This window comes from Hemiscyllium ocellatum, chromosome 1, assembly GCF_020745735.1.
Source record: "Hemiscyllium ocellatum isolate sHemOce1 chromosome 1, sHemOce1.pat.X.cur, whole genome shotgun sequence".
Classification (NCBI taxonomy): Eukaryota; Metazoa; Chordata; class Chondrichthyes; order Orectolobiformes; family Hemiscylliidae; genus Hemiscyllium; species Hemiscyllium ocellatum.
Window position 1 is genome coordinate 42,029,824 of NC_083401.1, and position 22,306 is coordinate 42,052,129.

Sequence of the window (22,306 nt, forward strand, 5' to 3'; positions counted from 1 at the left end):
CCAAATCAACCTGTCGGACTATAACCTGGTGCTGTGTGATTTTTAACTTTGTACACCCCACTCCGACACTGGGTCTACCACATCTTGGCTCCTCTGGATTCGAGCATCTGCAGGTTTTTTTTTCGCGGCTCGGGCTCTGGCCGGAGATTGCCGAATCTATTCGGGGAGGTCCTCCCGAAGGGGAGGGGGGGCAGGGGAGGAGGACAGCGGAGGCAGGGCGCATGCGTCTCGGCAGCCGCCATGTTGTGTCCTTAAAAAAAACGGGATCTGGGTGACGGGGGAATCCGAGAGGGTGAAGAGATTACAGCAGCAGCAGCAGCACGGCCGCCGCAGGCAGCTCAGATGCGGCTCGGAGAGTCCAGGGGTCTCGGGTGATCAGAGCAGCCGGGAACCATCGCCCTGACTCTCTGAGAAAGATCGAGGCGAAGCTGCGGTAAGTGAGGCCCGATCCGGGGGCCGGAAAACTTTCTCTCCGGCTCCGGGGCAGAGAAGGCGGGGGTCCCGAGGCCCAGCGTAGGCCTGGAGTCACTGAACTAACACCAGTGTTCGTGTTGGCAAGCCTTTTCTGCCGGTGTATAATCTCCGTGCGACCATTAACTGCAGCACAGTTACTATGGTGATTTATAAGAAGCGTGGAATTGGCTGCTATAAAGAAGAGTCTGGGCGTTGTAAACATGCAGTGGGTGGGTGGGTGGGTGGGGAGGGAAAGGATCTTCCTTACACAAACGCGTTTTCTTTATATTGGGTTTTGAATTTTTAAAAATTTTGTTTTAGTTCTCCATCGATTGAAGTGTTTTAACTGTATCGTCACCTGGTGTTGTAGGGGGTGCAGTAAGGGTTTGAATGTTGAGCTTTCAAATTAGTTGCAGAGAAGTCTTGTGATCGAATAGTTGGACTGGTGTGTGTGTTTTACGGGAGTTTTATTCTCTCCCATTCTCCCCCCCCCCCCCCCCTCCGGCGTTGAATAGAAAACGTTTAAGGATATTAATATTTCTTTCTAGGGAATCGCTGAATCTGAAATGTTGACAGGCTTTTAAGGTTCTGTAGCCTCTCCGTTATTAACATGATCCACATGAATAAGATCAGTCTCCAGTGAGCGTAGATTTATAAAAATGCAATGTGGAAGATTTTTTTTGTTTTGGCGAATAGCCGATCAAATTTCGGACTATGTAATGGTAACTTCAAGATAAACGATGGTACTGCAAACCATTAAGATCAGTCTGATGCCTTGTTATGATAGCTGGACTTCATTTAAACATTGAATTATTTTGTTATATTGCAGCCTGAATTAGCAGGTAAACCCAAAGTGTATATCACTCGCCTAGAGAAACTAGACTTACAATGTAAAATCATTGAAAAGAAATAATCTGTTGATCGTGTATATTTCTTGAATTTAAAACAACTTTGTGCTTACACTATTAAAGTTTTTAATAGAATAATAAAGCATGCATTTTGCTTAGAACTTCAAAACACAGACATCCAAGTAACTACTGAAGGCATCCCAGCACTGCGATCTATCAGTTTTGATATTACTGATATTGAGGCTGGAGATTGTTGAATATGGTTGAAATTGTTTCTGGAATTGTGCCTATCAGTGTCTTCACAGATTGTAAAGCTCAAGCTTCTCTGTTTTGAGTTAGTCTGTTTACTCTCCACTCATTCTCTCGTATGAGCAGGTTGATCACAATTGAAGAGGCTTAGCAAAATCTCTTGTACTTTATTCAGTTTTTCTGCTACAGAACTTTTTTTTTGCAACTTTATTTCATAGTTTTAAGTCTTGTCAACATTCCCAGTTCTCCTCAAATGTTTTTCCAGTTGTCAATTTTGTTTTATGCAGGTCTCATTTTGTTATTTGTGTGCAGAAATTTGTTTGCCTATCTGATTGTAGACCCTATTTAAATTATTTTGTATTTTCTAGTATCTAAGTACTCCTTTACTGTATCTGTTCCCATAATTTCGCAGCAAGCTATTTTTACAGACTTAAAAGATTTGATAGAACACAGTACTTTGGATGCTGTTGAATTAAAAAAAAACACAACACTGGAAGTACTTCAGACTCTTTAGATTTAATTTTCATTTTCCATGTCCATTATTGGTCTAAGCCTTGTGAAATACCATTCAATGCTGTTTTGCTAACCTTGTGGAAGGTAGCATTTTCATCATGTAAAACTAATCTTCTGTATAGTCACGCAGTCTTCTGCGAATTTCTGTGGCTTCTTTAATTGAGAATTCAATTACAAATTTGTCAGTGATCATGTCCAAGTCCATGAACAAGAGCAAAGTACTGCAGATAGTGGAGATCTGAAATAAAAACAGAAATATTCAACAGATCTATATATAGTATGAAAAAGCAGTTAACATGTAAGGTGAATTACCTTTCATCGGAATTCATCTGTTTTTTTTAAAAAGTTCAATAAACCTAAATCTGTGCAAATGTCTTGAGGAATTTCTAGACAAGCACGTTTTTGAATTTACCTCAAAGGTGCTATAATTTTGTACCACTAACGTGGACTCTGAATTTTAGAGTTTCTAAGGTTGGAACCCAAGGCTAAATGTTCTAGGGTTTGTCCTGACTGATCAAGGAAGACTACCATGAGGCTATAGGAATTGAAGAGCTGGTGTTTGGTCATATTGAGGTTTATGTAAGGTTGAACTTCAAGTGCTGTCAGAAGGCCTTTTGAACAGTCAAGTCTAAAGATGTCCTAAACATGGATAAACACTCTGATAGGAATGAAATAAGGTGTAGCTTTCTTATAAGTATAAATGTGGTCTCTAAATTGCCCACTCACCGTCAAATATGATTATCCAGAGATGATGCATTTTAGGTTGATCTTGAGGGTGTAAGTGGGGAGGAGGAAGGAATTGTGAGTTGGAGTAAATTTGTTTGATAGAATCCAATGGTTTCATCGATTTTTTTTTGAAGTTTTAGGAATGCTTTGCTCATACGTGTTTAAATTTTTGACAGTATAACAGATGATACATGGGATGTTGTTTTTAGCTGCGTGAAAAGTACATAGAATTAAATACATTATGAATGCCTTGCAGTTGAAAGTCACTGGGATTAATTTCAGGAGACCAAGCACGTGTATACAATAGGCAATGAAAATTAAACACTAAGTAACTTCCTCTGTTTTTCTTCGCTGACTACATTTTCTTTTGGTGCTGGCAGAAAACTGGCTTTTGGCAGAGCTGAAGAATAGAGTCCACAAGGTTGAGGCAGTGCATCAAAGATTTACATGGCAGAGAGGTCAAGTCATGTATCACTCTCAAACTGAGATCTAAACTGGCGATTTTAGTAACCATATGCAGGACTGCCACTGGTAAGGTGGAAAGTAGCAGTATGCTTAACCTATTTTTAAAGTACAACAACTACTTGTATAAATGTGGCCCTTTTTGTTTTCCCTGTTAAAAAACAGTTCCGTATGTGGCATTGAGCTGAGGCCATACTTTCCACCTCTTTGTGGATGTAAAAAGGCTTTTTTTTAAGCTCTTCACATAAAATTAGGTTGTTTTCCTAGTCTTATGGCCTTTTTTTTTCATTCAATCAACATTTATTTATCAACCAAAAGTTGAGAGATTTTTATTTGCCTCAGGTTTAAGGATTTATCTAAATGAACACCAAGATATCTTTGCTCATCCAAATGTTTTGACTTTTGCCGTTTTTGTACATTTCCTTATTGGTTCTCCCAAAATACACCACTTCATACTTGTCTGCATTGGACTCCCAGCTGTCTGTCTGTCTTCTACTTATTTCTCCATTCTATTTGTGTGCTCATCATTCTGCTACTTTACAATTTGTCATGGGATAACAGTGGTTGGAGTTGGGAAAGCTTATGAAATATTTCAAGTTCAAGTCAAAAGTTTTATTGTACGTTGAAATATTAGCTGAATTTTGTTTTGGTAATATTATCTTTTTATCTTTTATCATGTGTGACTGAACACATCCCACCTTCCAATATGATCATGTGACTGAACACATCCCACCTTCCAAAAGAGCCATTGTATCTTTTTTTAAGGAAGAATGCATTGACTTGAACAAAGCATCCAAGACTTGCAGTCACAACATGGGAATATGCAAAATAGCGGAATAAAAAATGTTAAATGGAAAAAGGCCTGTTTAATCCCTTAACTCGCAGCCAGTTAAGTACTTTTCAAAGCATAGTCACTGCTGACATGCAAGATGTGCAAGAATTAATTTTCACTCAACAAGCTTGTACAGACAGCTGTGTGATTATGACCAAATAATTTTCAATTTTTTTTTTGTTGTGATGTTGATTAGTGCAGAAACATTGCTCAAGACATTAGGATTAATACTCCTGCTTTCTTTCAAATAGTGCCATGGCGTATTTTAATTTCAGAAAAGACTCTGCTATGAAGTTCATTCAAAAGACCTTGCCTCCAATAACTCTCTTGTGTGTGAGCAACATGCTGTGCACAAGTGAGGTAGTAATGACAAGCTTTCTAACTTGATAGTGCAGCTAACTGAATTGCATAGATCCCAATAATGCCTGACTACATGTATGTTAAGTGTAAGTTTCTCCGATTACCTTGTATGTTTATGATGGAATCTGGTTATTAGAAAATATTTAGATTATGAGCCTTATGGTTTAGTGAATCAAGCTGGAGCAAGACTTGATTACAATTTGTGTTTTTCTGTTCTGAACAAAATGGTTTGGACTTGTTGAGAATTTCAGGATATGCAGTTTTGGGAGATAACTGCATACAAATCATTAATTTCATGCATATTCTTTGTCTATCGCTAAGAAGCATCACAAATTTGACGTGAAATTAATTAACATTTGGGCAGCCTGTTGTTGCTAAGTTGTTAAAATGTGGATTAAAAGCGTTATACTTTAGTTCCCTGTCGAATCATACTTTGATTATAAAATACTTATCTTTGTACTTGAATCCCTTTAACTCTGCATCCTATCTCTAATGTTTTTTACTTTTCCACTTCTGGGCTCTTGTATGCTTCCAATTTTAATTGATTTATCCTTGTTATATGCGCTTTCTCAACTGCTTAAACCATAAGTCACAGCACCAGGGACCCAGGTTTAATTCCACCTTCTGACCATTGGTGTGGAGTTTGCACGTTCTCCCCGTGTCTATATAGGTTTCCTCTATATGCTCCAGTTTCTTCCCACAGCCTAAAGATGTGCGAGTTAGATGGATTGACCATGTTAGATTGCCCATAGTGTCTAGGGGTGTGTAAGTTTAGGTGGAATAGCCATTGGAAGTACAAGGCTACAGGGATATGGTGGATCTTGATGAAATGCTGTTGAGGGTTGGTGCAGACTCAATGGGTTGAATGGCCTACTTTGACATTTTAGGGGTTCTATGATAGTCCCCAAATTTAAGAAGAACTGCGGCTGCCGAAATCAGAACCAAAGCAAAATGTTGCAAAGCTCAAGCAATTTTCCAACAATTTGTTTTTGTTCACTCCCAAATTTTCTTATTTTAACTCTCTCCTCAATCAAATTCTTGGCCATCTTCCTTTAATATATCTTCACCTAGCTTGATGTCAGATCTTTGTTCTTTTGAAGCACCTTGGGACCTTTTTAGCAAGTTAAAGGTATTTTAAATCAGTTTGTTGATGCAGCTTACCAAGGACAGCATGGTGGCACAGTGGTTAGGTCTGCTGCCTCACAGAGCCAGAGACTGGGTTCAGTTTCCGCCTCTGGCAACTGTCTGTGTGGAATTTACGCATTCTCCCAGTGTCAGTGTGGGTTTCCTCCGGGTGCTCCAGTTTCCTCCCACAGTCCAAAAATGTGCAGGTTAGGTGAATTGGCCATGCTAAATTGTCCATAGTGTTAGGTGAAGGGGAATGGATATTGGTGGGTTGCTCTTCGGATGGTTGGTGTGGACTTGTTGGGCCAAAGGGCCTGTTTCCACACTGTAAGTAATCTAATCTTAAAAAAAAGTTGCTGTTGAGGTGGAGAATGTAGTAGTGAAGATTTTATGGTCTCATAAAACAGTGATATTACTTATAGTGTAAACAAGTTTTAAGATCTCTTTCAAAATGGGTTTATTTTAGTTGACTGCTGGTAAGTAAGATGATTGACTTTAGTTAATTCATGACCATCATCAGTAATTTCCTGACTCTTCAAAGCTTGTCCATTGCCTACCATGCACAAACCAGAACTGCAGTTGAATTCTATTCACTTATATAGATGGATACCATTCCAGCAACATTCAAGAAGCTTTCCTCTTGCAGCTGGGTTCATGTTCTGGGTTCATGTTCCATTCCAGGGCTTGGGTAGAAAAATCAAGGTTGGTGCTCTGGTATAGTGCTCATCTGTTGAAGGGTATTCTTAAAAAAAAACTTGAGACCTCACCTGCCTGCTTGGGTAAATCTAAACGATCCCATAATACAGTTTCAGAAAAGCAAAAGTGATACCCATTCAGATGCCTTTTAAATGTTGTAATTATACCAGCCTCTACCACCACTTCTGGCAGCTCATTCCATATACACGCCACCCTCTGCATGAAAAAGTTGCCCCAAAGTCCTTTTCAAATCTCACCTTAAATCTATGCCCTCTAGTTTAGGACTCCCCTACCCTGAGAAAAAGACCTTGGCTATTTAGCCTAATTTATTCCCAAGAATATGAACATTTATTTATTGCTGTCTTGGGGGATAAATTATTTGAGGGATATTGTTTCTAACTAATGAGATTATTGTGTCGTCCCATTTTCCCCCTCAGTTGAAGTAAAACACTCAGACACCATGTACTTTTACCATCTCCATCTTTATTCTGGGCCCTGGAGGGAGAGAACACAATTGCCCACGTGCACAGATACATGAGTTCTTGATCTTCTCTCTCGAACAGCTGTTTCTTAATGAATTATAGTCATTTTACAGGGAGGAGCATCTACATAAGACAGTATGCATAATGATTGGGTGAGCGTTACAATCAGTGAGTGTCAGCAGTAAAGATTAAGCCATCTGCTGTTAACACAGTGAATAACTGGCTTCATGTAATGAATGCTTTTCATCCTGTTAAACTGACCTTGCATACTGAATGCTTCCAATATTGTTTAAATGGCTCTACATACTGAATGCTTTTCCACCTTGTTAACCCATTACCCTTGCTTCCAGCACCCCATTGTCAAATGCAAGTTCTTATCTGATCTGAGTCATGCAAAATGTAATACAACAGCAACTTTTATTGGCAGAGAGCTTTTAACACAGTAAAACATGTCAAGATGTTTCCCAGCAGCGTTGTCATCCAAAATGTTACTTGGAATTCCCTGTTATATTGGGCAGATGAATAAATGTTTAAAACAAACGCAGACTTTAAACATTGTCTAAACAGAGGACAAACTTATGAAAAGTTGAGATTATATTTGCCGTGCCACTGTTAAATATATTATGAACTGAGAAAGGCAGCATCCGAGAAGCAGGAGAGTTGCTGTCTCGAGCATAAGGCCTTCATCAGGAATGACATTCCTGATAAAGAGCTAATGCTCTGTATCGACTCTTATGCCTGACTAGCTGTGCTTTTCCAGCACTCGCCCCCCGCCCCCCCCCGTACTTTGCTTGAAAACTGCATGAATCCATGTAAGACTCTGTTAACTGATTTTTTTAGATTAGAATCAGTCTAAACGTTATGGCACAGACAGACAATACAGGGCTATCACCTTCAACACATTATCTAGGCTGACACCAATTGTTAAAGTCAACCTGAGAATCTAACTTTTTTTTTAAGTTTTGTGATTTATGTATGAAAGAATTGAAGCTAACATGGTCATTGTAACAGATGAGACTTAACAGACAATCAAGCTATTTTTCAAGGTATAGTTTCAGTTACATCCCACTGTAAACTTTTGCTATATATTCTGTGTCTTACAATTGTGTACTCTGCAACCACCAAATGAAGGTGCAGCGCTTCGAAAGCTAGTGCTTTCAATTAAACCTGTTGGACTAAAACCTGGTGATGTGATTTTTAACTCTACACCCCAGTCCAACACCAGCATCTCCCAATCATTAGAAGAATGAAGTTACATTTCTTTATAAACTGTGTTTTTAAGGAAGTAAATTAATGCAAGTAATATGCTGACTTGATGGCTAGGCTGCTAATTGAAGATCTGGGACCTTTCCTCAACAGCTTTGTTGATGTGCACTGTCACAGTTCAAGAAAGCAGCTCTGCATGACTTTCTCGAGGGCAATTAAAAATAGGTAATAAATACTGTGCTGGCCAGCCGCATCACATCCTGTGACTGACTTTTTTTACATACAATAATGGAGAATTGAAAGACGTTAAAGAATAACAGATTCCCAGACCCTGTTATTTTCTATCTGACAGTTTGAGAAGGAGTAGATGGAAACAGTGCATGGGCACTTAATCAAATGAAGATTTCAGAGTTCTCTTGATTCAGAGACCAATTGCAAGATTGTGCCATATGCTCTGATATTTAAAGAAAAGGATCAAGGAAAGCCAGGAAGCCAAGGACCTGTTTGCCTAACTTTTATTGTCAGGGAATTATTGTGTCTATAATTAAGGCTAAGGAGATATTGAAAATATTTAGCTGATCTGAGCGCCAGTGTGAATTTGCAAAGGTTGTGTCATATATGTAGCAGTGTAAAAACAAGCTATGTTGAACACACCTCATTTAAATTTTGGGGGAAGCGATTTAAAGTAAGTGGAAGGAAAGTTGATGTTATTTATGTGGATTTTCAGAAAATCTTTGAAGTCTATCATTATTAATTTAAGGAATTGAATGCTAATAATTTATTTGTTTAGGCACTCTAAGTTGAAGCCAAGAAAGGGATGATGAGTCATAGAGATGTACGGTATGGAAACAGACCCTTCAGGGTCCCACTGGTCCATGCTGGCCAGATATCCTAAATTAATCTAGTCCCAGGTACTGTCATTGGCAAGTTGTCGCGATATCAACTATTTACTACATTAATGAATTTTGGGTTATAAAGCTGCATATTCAAATTTTTCAGTGACATAAAGGTGAAATTTCTGTGGAAAAACTGGCGGAATTTCAAAGATGGTTGGAGGTCTAGAAACACCATTCAAATGTTACAAATAATTACCAGAAAAGTAAGGAAAATGGTTTTGGTTTTGGTTCTTGGTCTTTATAGGAAGAGGCATGCTTCAACTGCAGAACCACAGACTTGTATGACATGTTTGATGTGAAATGTGGGGAATGGGGGAGGAACAGCAATGAGGACAAATCGATAAAATTGCAGTACAAGTTGGAACCACTTCATGCAAAGTGTGGGTGGAGTTTGGAATTCACTTTCAGCAGTTGATGTGATTTCAATGTTTAGTTTTAAAACTGAGATTCTTCAATTTTTTATTTGTCTGTAAATGTGGCATTGATGTCAAGGGAAATCACTTACCCCTTCCCTTTTAAGTAAAGCTCTTGATCATGTTCAACAACTCTATTAAGCTTAGTGGTCCTTGGAGACCACAGTAAGCATGCTATTGATGACTCATTACCCTTTATGTTACTTGCATGATTGAAAGCAAGCTGTTGGAGTGGTAATTGGTTGGGTTGGAATTGACCTTTGTGAGTGCAGGATATATACTTGGGCACTTTTCCAATTTGTTGGATAGATGCCAGATTTGTAGCTGTACTGGTACAACTTGGTTAGAGGTACGGAAAGTTGTGAAGAGAGCCTGAAGTTTTTGCAAAGTCTAGTTCTTTTAGCCGTTTCTCTCCTGTTTTGAAGTTGTCACTCCCTGGCAGTGTCCATACTCGCCAACTTTTTTGTGGTAACTGTGATTCCAACCACTGAAGTTTTCTCCTCCCCTTTCCCGTTGATTGCAGTTTTGCTAGGATGCCTCAATATCAAACTATCAAATGCCATAATGTCAAGGACATCCGTTTCCCCTCACCTCTGAACCTCTGCACTTTTGACATTGTTTGGATGAAGACTGCGATGAGGTCAGGAGCTGAATAGCAGTGATGGAACTCAGAGTGTCAGTGAACAAGTTATTGCTGAGCAATAATACTCTGACCCCATAATACTTTGATTATCATGTGTAGACTGATAGGTAACTTATCAGGTTGTATTTGTCATGCTTTTTGTGGACCGATCATTCTGGGCTGTTTCTTACATTGCTGATAGTTTGATTTTTTTTATTGTAACATGTACATATATATTTATATTGAAATATAAATCTCTCTCTCTTCTCTGTCTCTTCTCTTCTCTCTCTCTCTCTCTCTCTTTTTCTCTCTCTCTTTTTTCTCTCTCTCTCTTTTTTCTCTCTCTCTTTTCTCTCTCTCTTCTCTTTCTCGCTCTCTTTTCTGTTTCTCTTTTTTCTCTCTCTTTTCTTTCTCTTTTCTCTCTCTCTCTCCTCCCTCTCTCTTCTCTCTCCCCTCACACTCTCTCTCCCCTCACACTCTCTCTCCCCTCTCTCTTCTCTCTCCCCTCACTCTCTCTCTCCCCTCTCTCTTCTCTCTCTCTCCCTCTCTCTCTTCTCTCTCCCCTCTCTCTTCTCTCTCCCCTCTCTCTTCTCTCTCTCCCCTCTCTCTCTCTCTCTCCCCTCTCTCTTCTCTCTCCTCTCTCCCCTCTCACTCTCTCTCCCCTCTCTCTTCTCTCTCCCCTCTCTCTTCTCTCTCCCCTCTCACTCTCTCTCCCCTCTCACTCTCTCTCCCCTCACACTCTCTCTCCCCTCTCTCTCTCTCTCTCCCCTCTCTCTTCTCTCTCCCCTCACACTCTCTCTCCCCCTCTCTTCTCTCTCCCCTCTCTCTTCTCTCTCCCCTCACACTCTCTCTCCCCTCTCTCTTCTCTCTCCCCTCACACTCTCTCTCCCCCTCTCTCTCTCTCCCCTCTCACTCTCTCTCCCCTCTCTCTTCTCTCTCCCCTCGCTCTCTCTCTCCCCCTCTCGCTCTCTCTCCCCTCTCGCTCTCTCTCCCCTCTCGCTCTCTCTCCCCTCGCACTCTCTCTCCCCTCGCTCTCTCTCTCCCCTCGCTCTCTCTCTCCCCTCGCGCTCTCTCTCCCCTCGCGCTCTCCCTCCCCTCGCGCTCTCCCTCCCCTCGCGCTCTCCCTCCCCTCGCGCTCTCCCTCCCCTCGCGCTCTCCCTCCCCTCGCGCTCTCCCTCCCCTCGCGCTCTCCCTCCCCTCGCGCTCTCCCTCCCCTCGCGCTCTCCCTCCCCTCGCGCTCTCCCTCCCCTCGCGCTCTCCCTCCCCTCGCGCTCTCCCTCCCCTCGCGCTCTCCCTCCCCTCGCGCTCTCCCTCCCCTCGCGCTCTCCCTCCCCTCGCGCTCTCCCTCCCCTCGCGCTCTCCCTCCCCTCGCGCTCTCCCTCCCCTCGCGCTCTCCCTCCCCTCGCGCTCTCCCTCCCCTCGCGCTCTCCCTCCCCTCGCGCTCTCCCTCCCCTCGCGCTCTCCCTCCCCTCGCGCTCTCCCTCCCCTCGCGCTCTCCCTCCCCTCGCGCTCTCCCTCCCCTCGCGCTCTCCCTCCCCTCGCGCTCTCCCTCCCCTCGCGCTCTCCCTCCCCTCGCGCTCTCCCTCCCCTCGCGCTCTCCCTCCCCTCGCGCTCTCCCTCCCCTCGCGCTCTCCCTCCCCTCGCGCTCTCCCTCCCCTCGCGCTCTCCCTCCCCTCGCGCTCTCCCTCCCCTCGCGCTCTCCCTCCCCTCGCGCTCTCCCTCCCCTCGCGCTCTCCCTCCCCTCGCGCTCTCCCTCCCCTCGCGCTCTCCCTCCCCTCGCGCTCTCCCTCCCCTCGCGCTCTCCCTCCCCTCGCGCTCTCCCTCCCCTCGCGCTCTCCCTCCCCTCGCGCTCTCCCTCCCCTCGCGCTCTCCCTCCCCTCGCGCTCTCCCTCCCCTCGCGCTCTCCCTCCCCTCGCGCTCTCCCTCCCCTCGCGCTCTCCCTCCCCTCGCGCTCGCTCTCTTCCCCCCCCCTCGCGCGCGCTCTTCCCCCCCCCTCGCGCGCGCTCTTCCCCCCCCCTCGCGCGCGCTCTTCCCCCCCCCTCGCGCGCGCTCTTCTTCTTTTGCTTTTATGCTGTCTCTGACCTTCCCTTGTCTCATACTATCCTGAGTATGTTTCTTCTTCCTTGAAATGACTTTCTACTGTGCCTCCGAAATTACCCTCAAACTCATGCCATTGTTGCTCCACTGTCGTCGTTGCCTGCTAGACTGCCCTTCCCATCTAACCTCTTCCTAATGTTACTGTAGTTATCATTATTCATTTGCTATAATGTCACATCGGATTTAGCTTCACCCTCTCAAACTATCATTTTGATCGCTACACAGTAGGAGCGTCACTCATCTTAATCTCCCTAATTGAGTGCTTCATTACACAGCACAAATGGGCTCCACTACTATCTATTCCAAAAAAATCATCTCAGATATTCCACTGGTTCCTTTTTTCTTGGGATTCGTTACCAACCTCCTTTTCCCAGTCTATCTGCATGTTGAAGTCACATGATTCTTGTGTGTCTTTTTGTCTCCTGATTTAGTTTCTGCTGCATATCTTGACTACTGCTTGAAGTCCTGTGCATATTTTCCATTAGAATCTGTTTGTGGTTCCTCAACACTACACACACACACACATTCTTTGCCTTCTGATCCTATGTCGCTTCTTGCTATCGATTTAATTTCATCTAACAAGGCAACTTTACCCAGCTACCTGCCCTTTCAATACGGTATATATCTATGTATATTTAGTTCTTGGCCCTGATCTCCTGCGTCCATGTCGCTATGATGCCCCCGAATCATATTTGCCAATTTCAATCTGCACTTCAAGCTCATTTACCTATTTTGTGTTCTGTGTTGGTTTTAAGTACAACACACTTGGTCTTGTGCGACTGTACCCCTTTCTCATATTTGTCCCCTTATCTGCTGTGTCTGATGTTAGATTCCTGAGCCTTCCCATACTCTGTCCTACTAATTGTTAGTGGAAATGTTAATCACCTCACCTGAGCAGCAGCCCCACACAGACACACAATGTCAAAGTTTTTCATGTGACCAAACCTCCCCTTGGCCATTCTTGACCCACTTAGTTTGAAGCCCTAACTATGTAATTTACCAGCACTCTGGTCCCAGCATGATTAAGATGGAGCTTGTCCTATTGGAAGCTCTCTCCTTTCCTGGAGCCATTAGGAGGTAGTGACCATAATACAATAAGTTTCAGTGTGCAATTTGAAAGGGAGAGGGTACAATTGGTAGTGACAATATTTCAGTTGAATAAAGGGAACTGTGGAGCTATGAGGGAGGAGCTGGCCAAAGTACAATGGTGCAATACCTTAGCAGGGATGACAGTGGAGGAACAATGGCCGATATTTCTGGGTATAATGCAGAAGATGCAGGATCAGTTCATTCCAAAAAGGAAGAAAGATCCTATGAGGAGGCAGGGGTGGCCATGGCTGACGAGGGAAGAAACATAAAAAGTCAAAAGAGAAAAAGTATAACATAGCAAAGATGAGTGGGAAAACGGAGGACTGGTGGGAAGCTTTTAAAGAACAACAGAGGATTACTAAGAAGGAAATACACAGAGAAAAAATGAGGTACAAAGCTAAACTGGCCAAAAAATGTAAAGGAGGATAATAAAAACTTTTTTAGGTATGTGAAAGGTGAAAAAAATGGTTAAGGCTACAATTGGGCCCTTGAAGACAGAAACAGGGGAATATATTACAGGGAAGAAAGAAATGACAGAAGAATTGAATTGTACTTCAGATCTGTGTTCACTGGGGAAGACACGAGCAATCTCCCAGAGGTAACAGTGGCTGAAGGACCTGAACTGAAAGGAATTTATATTTGTCAGGAATTGGTGTTGGAGAGACTGTTAGGTCTGAAGGCTGATAAGTCCCCGGGCCCTGATGGTCTACATCCCAGGGTACTGAAGGAGGTGGTTCAAGAAATCGTGGATGCTTTAGTGATTATTTTCCAGAGTTCGATAGATTCAGGATCAGTTCCTGTGGATTGGAGGGTGAATAATGTTGTACCACTTTTTAAGAAAGGAGCGAGAGAGAAAGCAGGAAATTATAGACCAGTTAGTCTGACCTCAGTGGTGGGAAAGATGCTGGAGTCAATTATAAAGGATGAAATTACGACACATCTGGAAAGCAGTAACAGGATAGGTCAGAGTCAGCATGGATTTATGAAGGGGAAATCATGCTTGACTAATCTTCTGGAATTTTTTGAGGATGTAACTCTCAAGATGGACAAGGGGTATCCAGTAGATGTCGTGTACCTGGACTTTCAGAAAGCTTTATCAAAAGTCCCACATAGGAGGTTAGTCAGCAAAATTAGGGCGTATGGTATTGGGGGCAAAGTACTGACTTGGATTGAAAATTGGTTGGCTGACAGGAAACAGAGTAGTGATAAAGGGCTCCCTTTCATAATGGTAGGCGGTGACCGGCGGTGACCAGTGGTGTACTGCAGGGATCTGTGCTGGAACCGCTGCTTTTTACAATATATATTAATGCTATAGAAGATGGTATTAATAGTAACATTAACAAATTTGCTGATAATACAAAGCTGGGTGGCAGGGTGAAATGTGAGGAGGATGTTAGGAGATTACAGGGTGACCTGGACAGGTTAGGTGAGGGGACAGTTGCATGGCAAATGCAGTTTAATGTGGATAAATGTATGGTTATTCACTTTGGTGGCAAGAACAGGAAGGTAGATTACTACCTAAATGGGGTCAAGTTAGGTAAAAGGGGCAGTACAAAGAGATCTGGGTGTTCTTGTACACCAGTCAATGAAGGTAAGCACGCAGGTACAGCGGGTAGTGAAGAAAGCTAATTGCATGCTGGCCTTCATAACAAGAGAGATTGAGTATAGAAGCAAAGAGGTTCTTCTGCAGCTGTACAGGGCCCTGGTGAGACTGCACCTGGAATATTGTGTGCAATTCTGGTCTTCAAATTTGAGGAAAGACATTCTGGCTATTGAGGGAATGCAGCGTAGTTCACGAGGTCAATTCCTGGAATGGAGGGACTATCTTATGTGGAAAGATTGAAGCGACTGGGCTTGTATACCCTTGAGTTTAGAAGACTGAGAGGGGATCTGATTGAGACATATAAGATTATTAAAGGATTGGACACTCTGGAGAAGGAAACATGTTTCTGCTGATGGGTGAGTGCAGAACCAGAGGACACAGCTTAAAAATAAGGGGTAGGCTGTTTAGGACAGAGATGAGGAGAAACCTCTTCACCCAGAGAGTGGTGGGTGTGTGGAATGCTCTGCCCCAGAAGGCATTGGAGGCCCAGTCTCTGGATTGTTTAAGAAAGAGTAGGATAGAGCTCTCAAGGATAGTGGAATCAAGGGTTATGGAGATAAGGCAGGAACAGGATACTGATTAAGGATGATCAGCCAAGATCATATTGAATGGTGGTGCAGGCTTAAAGGGCAGAATGGCCTACTCCTGCACCTATTGTCTATTGGTACTGGTGCCAATATTCCATGAATTCAAACGTGTTGCTCCCATGCCTATCCTTGAGCCACTCGTTTACTCTTTAGTCTTGTTGACCCTGTGTGCTTGTATTTCAGGAGCTTATCACCTTTTTTGGATCTGCTTTTTAATTTAGTCTCGCTACTCTCATTCCCTCATTCGAACCACTATCTGCCTCACTGGTTGTCACACCCTCCTGTCCCAGACTATTGGCTGAATTTGAGTGAGTTAATCCAAGGGTGTGACTGCCTCCTGAAATAGTCACCACATAACTCTCCACCTCTGTGGAATCTCAGACTCTAGCTTGTCAACTATGAGCTGGAGTTCCTCAAGCAACCAACACTTGTGACAGATGTGGTCAGTATGAGCCACAGTGCGGTCCACCAGCTCCCCACATCAGGCAAATGTTACATGTTGCTTGGTCCTGCATCTCCATCTCTATTTTATTTGCTTAGTTCTGAATTTGTGTTCTTAAAAGGTCCTACTGATCTCTTTGTTTTTAATCTGTAAATATTTCTCGCCTTTTACCTTCAATTTGAAAGTAACCCTTGCAGTCAACTTAGCAACTGTTATAGTCAATGAACTTGTGGTTGTCTAGTGATGTCACTTTTTTGCGCTGGGCCCTGATCCTGGGCTACATCTATCCTACAATTTAAAAAAACTCATAGCTTCTATGAACTAAAAAAGCAGCAAGAAGCACCTCTTGCCCTATGCAGTGAATTCTATGCTGCCTCCAAAGTCTCGAGACAATTTACTCATGCTGTGTCTTCCTTCAGATGTGATCTTACTTTTCTTAAGTGTGAAACTTACTGAGATGATGAAGTTATTTGATGAGGAAACATTGGGGAGGCTGTGCAAGTATCTAGAAAAATGAGGGATGATTTGATTGAGACATAAGCTCCTGAGAGGACTTGATAGGATGGATGCTGAAAATATATTTCCCCTTGTATAAGAGACCAGAATTACGGGATACAGCTTTCAAATAAGGACTTCCCATTTTTGATGGAAATGGGCAGAGATTTTCCTTTTTTGTTTCTTGAGGGCCGTAAACCTTTGAAACACATCCTTAGAAAGTTGTTGAAACGCAGAGTATTGAGTAGTTTTAAGGCCGAATTAGATGCATTCTTCACTAAACAGGTATAAAACGGTACTGGGATAGGCAGGAAAGTAGTGTTGAGACCACAGTGAGATCTATCAGAACCTGAATGCATGATGGAGCTGACTTAATGAGCTGCATGGCTTAGTCCTGCTCTGAATTCGCATGTATATCTTACAATTTTAGCTAGGATACAAGTAAGTTGTATATTATTTTGATCTGGACAAATTAAGAAATTCTATCCAAGGTTTCTTCCTTATTACTGCTCACTTAATTTATGTTGGTGAATGAACTGTGTGAACCTTTAGGTGATAGTAGAATTAACCTTCACAGTGAAATGTTCTGTAATGAAATGGTCTCTTGACCCTTCGAGCCATGGCTACTTAATTGATTTTTTGGGAGGTATTGAAACTGCACTCCAATATAGTTCTACCTTCAGGAGAAAAAAAATTACATTTTGAGAAGTCTCTGTCAGAATATTCCCAGAAGTTCAATTTCAGGTATCCAAGAGCTTAGTAAATCAAAATAATTGTGCACAATTGTAAATTATTTTTGAAAGGGAATAATTGTGTATAACATGTTCTGTCTGTGCTTTGTTTTAAAGGTTCTCTGAGAAACTGTTCAAAGCCACTACTTTGTTTCTGCTGAAGTTCTGACTACAATTAAGATATCAGGTGTGCCTTTTAGTACACGGGAACGCTTACATCACATCTTGCCGGTTTGGAAGGATCCCTTTCTCTACTCTGAGGACCTGAAAGATTTTATATTGAAGGGGGAGAAGCTGATAGAAGATCAGCAACATGTCCATCACCAACACTCCAACTAGTAATGATGCATGCCTAAGCATTGTGCATAGCTTGATGTGTCATCGACAAGGTGGAGAAAGTGAAACTTTTGCAAAAAGAGCTATTGAGAGTTTGGTGAAAAAACTGAAGGAGAAAAAGGACGAACTTGATTCATTGATCACAGCCATAACAACAAATGGAGCTCATCCCAGCAAGTGTGTTACAATACAGAGAACGTTAGATGGCAGACTCCAGGTAAATGTCAATTGGGAAATTATTTTATAAAAACTTTCTATTTATAGCAGCTTTGTAGAATGAAGAACGAAATGAATAAAGAAATGACACATAATTACAATTTTAATGTTTTTTCCGTGGTTAAATTATCAAAAAAGTAAGAGAGGTAGAAAAAAATTGTTACATTCGTTGCTTCCCCACCATCACCATCATGTTAAATAGTTCTTCTGAGGTCTGTTCTTTTGTCCTAATGTTTACCATAACCCCCACCCCCGCCAAAACAACTGTCCTCACTACCCTTATTTCCCATGGATAGTTCATCTAGCCTGCACATCCCTGGATGCTATCGGACAATTTAGCATGACCAGTCCTTCTAACCTGTGCATCTTTGGCCTGTGGGAGGAAGCAAGAGCACCCGGAGGAATCCCATGCACACATGGGAAAAATGTGCAAAATCCACACGACCTGTCACCTAAGAATGGAATTGAAGTCAGGTTCCTAGAGCTGTGAGGTAGCAATGCTAACCACTGAGCCACCATGCTGCTCCTTTCTTGCTGTTTGTCAACCCATATCATATGTTGTTTCAGTTTCATGTACTGATGTTTTTGTTTATAGTTTTTTTTAAACACTATCTCACTCTGTCCCTCTCTAACCCAATATAACTAACTCTAAAGCATTTAATAATATGAGCTGGATGTCATTTATCCTTTATTAATCTATACACATTCAAACCTTTTCCAAGTACTTCATCACTCCTTCTCAAATGATAGATTCTAGTAACTTCTCTGAATGTCATGAATCCAAGATGCAGTTAACACTATTATAAAAGTATATAATTTCATTCGGGTTTAGACCTTTTGCAAGTATACTTTTTGTTTTGATGTGGTAACTTGGTATTTGTTGGCCCAAGTCCTGATCACATGTTTAATTAAATGATGTCCATATGAAATGATTCAGCATTCAGGTTTGCCAAAGTTTTAAAAGGAAATGGGATAATTCCTTTCTTTAACTTAAAAATAGTATTTTATACCTTATAACTAATAATTATCTTTGAGGCAGGAGTATAATATTACATGTAAAAAATGAGGATCAGACAGTTGTTTGAAGTTTGGGATCTAAACAGAATCTATTTTCTTTTTCCTAGTTCTGGTTTATTAAGGCCACCCATAAATTCACATTTTTAAAGAGGTTTATAAAGATGTTGTTTTTGTTTTTAATCAACCCGTGCAGATGTCTTATGATACATTTCCAAGCCCATCACATCCTGAGGTGGGCCTTGAATCCAGACCTTCTGGCCAGATGTCGGAACTATACCACTACATCATAAGACTCCTGTTTTAAAAGCGGTAGTTCTTAGCTGACTAATGAAGATACAATAATATCACCTAGAAGAGTGGCCTACTTTAGTCAGTTATTTGAACAAATTAATTCATGGATAATTTTCATTGTGTGACAGTGTACACAATTTAACTTTTAATTAAATAGAAAATTATTGGTAAAAGACCAAATGAAATAATTGGAATGCTTAGTATTTGAAAAACATACTTTCAGTTTTGTTTTTACCAGAGTTAGAATATGTCCATGATGGAGTTTTAATATAATTATGTTGTATACAAAAAAAATTGCATTGCATTAAATTATTTAAAAACACCCAAATGTTTTTAATCAATAGTATAATTAAGTTTGTATTTTATTTTCAATTCCAGTACTGCCTGCTAAGAAATAATTAATTCATCTTTCTACAAAATTATTTAAGTACATTTCAGTTTTTAAAAATTTAAATTTAATAGTGGGTTAAGTATGAGTCATTGTCAGTGGATAGTGACTAAAATTTGGAGGTTATAGACCAATATTCCCATAAGATTAGAGTGCTGACCTGTGAGGAGTTAGCTGTGTGTGAGAGAGAAGTTGCAACTAAGACCGTATCAAGAGAATGCAGTAAATTGTAATTGCGGGCATTATATCGGAATGCACAATGTATTCTGATGATGGATGAATTCATGGCATAAACTGAAATCAGTAGATTTGATCGTATGACCATAAACTGAGACAGATTGCTGAATAATCAGGATTGACAATTAAATATTCAGAACACTTAACTTTTAAGAAATCCATAGGATTAATGAGAATGTGGTAGATAGTTCTCATAATAAAGAGATGGAGACAGTGGAAAGAAAGCATCATTTCCCAGAAATTCAGAATGTAGATTAGTATTAGTAGAGCTGCGAAAGCTAAAGAGTAGATGCCGTTATTATAAAGTAATGCAAGTCAGGCAGTCTAACCTCCGTGGTCGGTAAGCAATTGGAAGTAATTCTGAGGGACAAAATTAATCTGCACGTGAAGAAGCATAGATGAATCAAGAACAGCCAGCATAGTTTTGTTAAAGGGGTTTATGTCTGATCACCTTGATTTGAATTTTTTGAGGAGGTAACCATATGTAGATGAGGGCAGTGCATTCTAGTCTACTTGGATTTCAGCGAGACTTTTAATAAGGTCCCTCCTGTGATAATGAAGGCAAGACCCCATGGGGTCCAAGGAAATTTGGCAAATTGTATACAGGATTAGTTGTGTTGTGGGAAACAGAGGGTGATGGTCAAGAGTTGTTTTTATGATTGGAAGCTTATGTTCAGTTGGGTTCCACAGAGGTCCTTGCTGTTTGTGGTATAAATAAACAATTTAGATATCAATGTCGAATGGTTAATCAGTAAGTTCATGGATGGTATGAAAATTGTTGGGTGCTAAATAGTGAAGATGATAGCTTTAGATTATAGGACATAGGTTGGTCAGTTGAGCTGATCAGTGGCAAAGAGAATTCGATCTGGATAACTAGGAGGTGACGCACTTGGGTAGTACAAACCAGGCAAGAGAATGCATGATGAAGGTCTACGCCGCTCAACTTTTTACAGCTCATTCATGTCCCCCTCAGTCTCGACTGCTCCAAGGCAAACAACACTAGTCTACCCATTCTGTCTTCAGAATTGAAATAGTATTTAAATGTACACTTGTGCTAAGGCATGCAAGGCTGGAAAATGGGTTTCGAACAGGCAGGTGATTGACTCTGTGACTATGGTAGATCTTCATATGAGCATGCTGTTGATCAGAGTGTTGGTAGTTGGGTAAATAAAAACGTAGTAACTGGGAGTGGGCAATTTGGATCTTTTGAGGCTGCTCCATCGTTCAGTATGATCAAGGTTGATGCTGAATCTCAGCGCCATATTCCTGGCATCCCCTTTGTCACTTATATCTAAAAAATGTATCAATTTCTTTCTTGAGTATAGTCAATGAATTGGCCTTTTGAATTTACCAAAGTCCACTCCCCTTTGAGTGAAGAATTTTTTTAATCTTCTCAGTACTAAATGGTCTACCCCATATCTTGGGACTGGAGTGCACCCTGATCCTAGACTTCATATCCAGGGAAGTCATACAGAATAGAAACAGACCCTTGTACCTATTCAAATGTCTTTTAAATGTTGTGATTGTACCTCATCTACCACTTCTACTGGCAGTTCATTCCACATATGCAGCACCCTGTGTGAAAAGGTTGCCCCTCAGGCTCCTTTCAAATATTTCTCCTCCCACTTGAAAATTATGCCCCTGGTTTTGAACTACCCCACCCTAGAGGAAAGACCTTTTGCTATTCACCTTATCTGTGCTCCTAGTCATTTTATAAGGTCAGCCCTTAAGCTTCTACGTTCCAGTGGAAAAAGTCTCAGCCTATTCAGCGTCTCCTTATAACTTATCCCTCTATTCCTGGTAAATCTTTTGAGCCTTCTCCAATTTAATAGTGTCTTTCCTACAGCCGAGCAACCAGACTGCACACAGTACTCCAAAAGTGGCCTCATCAACGTCCTGTACAAACTCAACATGATGTCCACACTCAACATGATGCTCACAGTGGTCTGAGCAATGAAGACAAGCATGCAAAACTCTCTAACCACCCTGTTTACATGTGACCCAACCTTAAAGGAACTAGGTCCCTGAGCCCTGAGGTCTCTCTATTCAACAACACTACCCAGGACTCTTAACATTAACTGTACAGTCCTGCCCTTGTTTATTTTACCAAAATACAATATCGCACATTTATTCAAGTTAAGCTCCATTTCCATGCTCAGCCCACTGGTGCAATTGATAAAGATGTCTTTGTAATCTTCGATAACCACCTTGACTTTTGACTGTACTACCAATTTTGGTATCATCTGCAAACCTACTGACCATTTTCTCATATGTTCTCATCCTAACTGTTGAGATAACTGACAAATAAAAGTGGATCCGGCACCAATCCCTGCAGAGCACCACTGGTCACAGGCCTTCAGCTTGAAAAAAAGCTCTCCACCACCCACCTCTGCCTTCTACTGTGAAGTCAATTTTGTATCTGATTGGCAAGCTCTCGCTGATGCCCATGTGATCTATCTTTACTAATTAGTCTTAATATGCAGAACCTTGTCAAAGGCTTTACTAAAGACAATAGAGGCAACATTTACTCCTCTACACACATTAGTCTTTTTGGTTATGTCCTCAAAATAAATTCGAATTTGTGAGACAGTTTCCCTTGCGCAAAGCAGTGCTGGCTATCTGTAATCAGTCCTTGCCTTTCCAAATACATGTAAATCCTAAGTCTCAGAATCTCATCCAACACCTTGCCACCACTGATGTCAGGTTTCTAGGTCTATAATTCCCAGGCTTCTCCTTACAATCTTTCTTAAATAAAGACACAATGTTAGCTACACATGGGGGAGCTACAGTACAATCACATCAAGGTAATCATCCCCTTCCTATTTCAGCTTTATACCCATATAATTTCACTCATAGATCCCTTAGAAATATCCTGTTTAATGTAGTAATGATGT

At 41.5% G+C, this 22,306-nt stretch overlaps 1 protein-coding gene across 1 annotated transcript in view; it reads left to right on the top strand.

Annotated features, from left to right (window-relative positions):
• Positions 1–207: 207 nt before the first annotated feature.
• The window catches only part of smad4b (SMAD family member 4b), a 100,732-nt gene continuing 78,633 nt past the window's right edge, over positions 208–22,306 (top strand). Inside the window, exons 1-2 of the mRNA XM_060850447.1 lie at positions 208–433; positions 17,045–17,480. Of these exons, the coding sequence (XP_060706430.1) occupies positions 17,241–17,480 (240 nt within the window). The 5' untranslated portion in view covers positions 208–433; positions 17,045–17,240. The remainder of the gene's footprint in view (positions 434–17,044; positions 17,481–22,306) is intronic.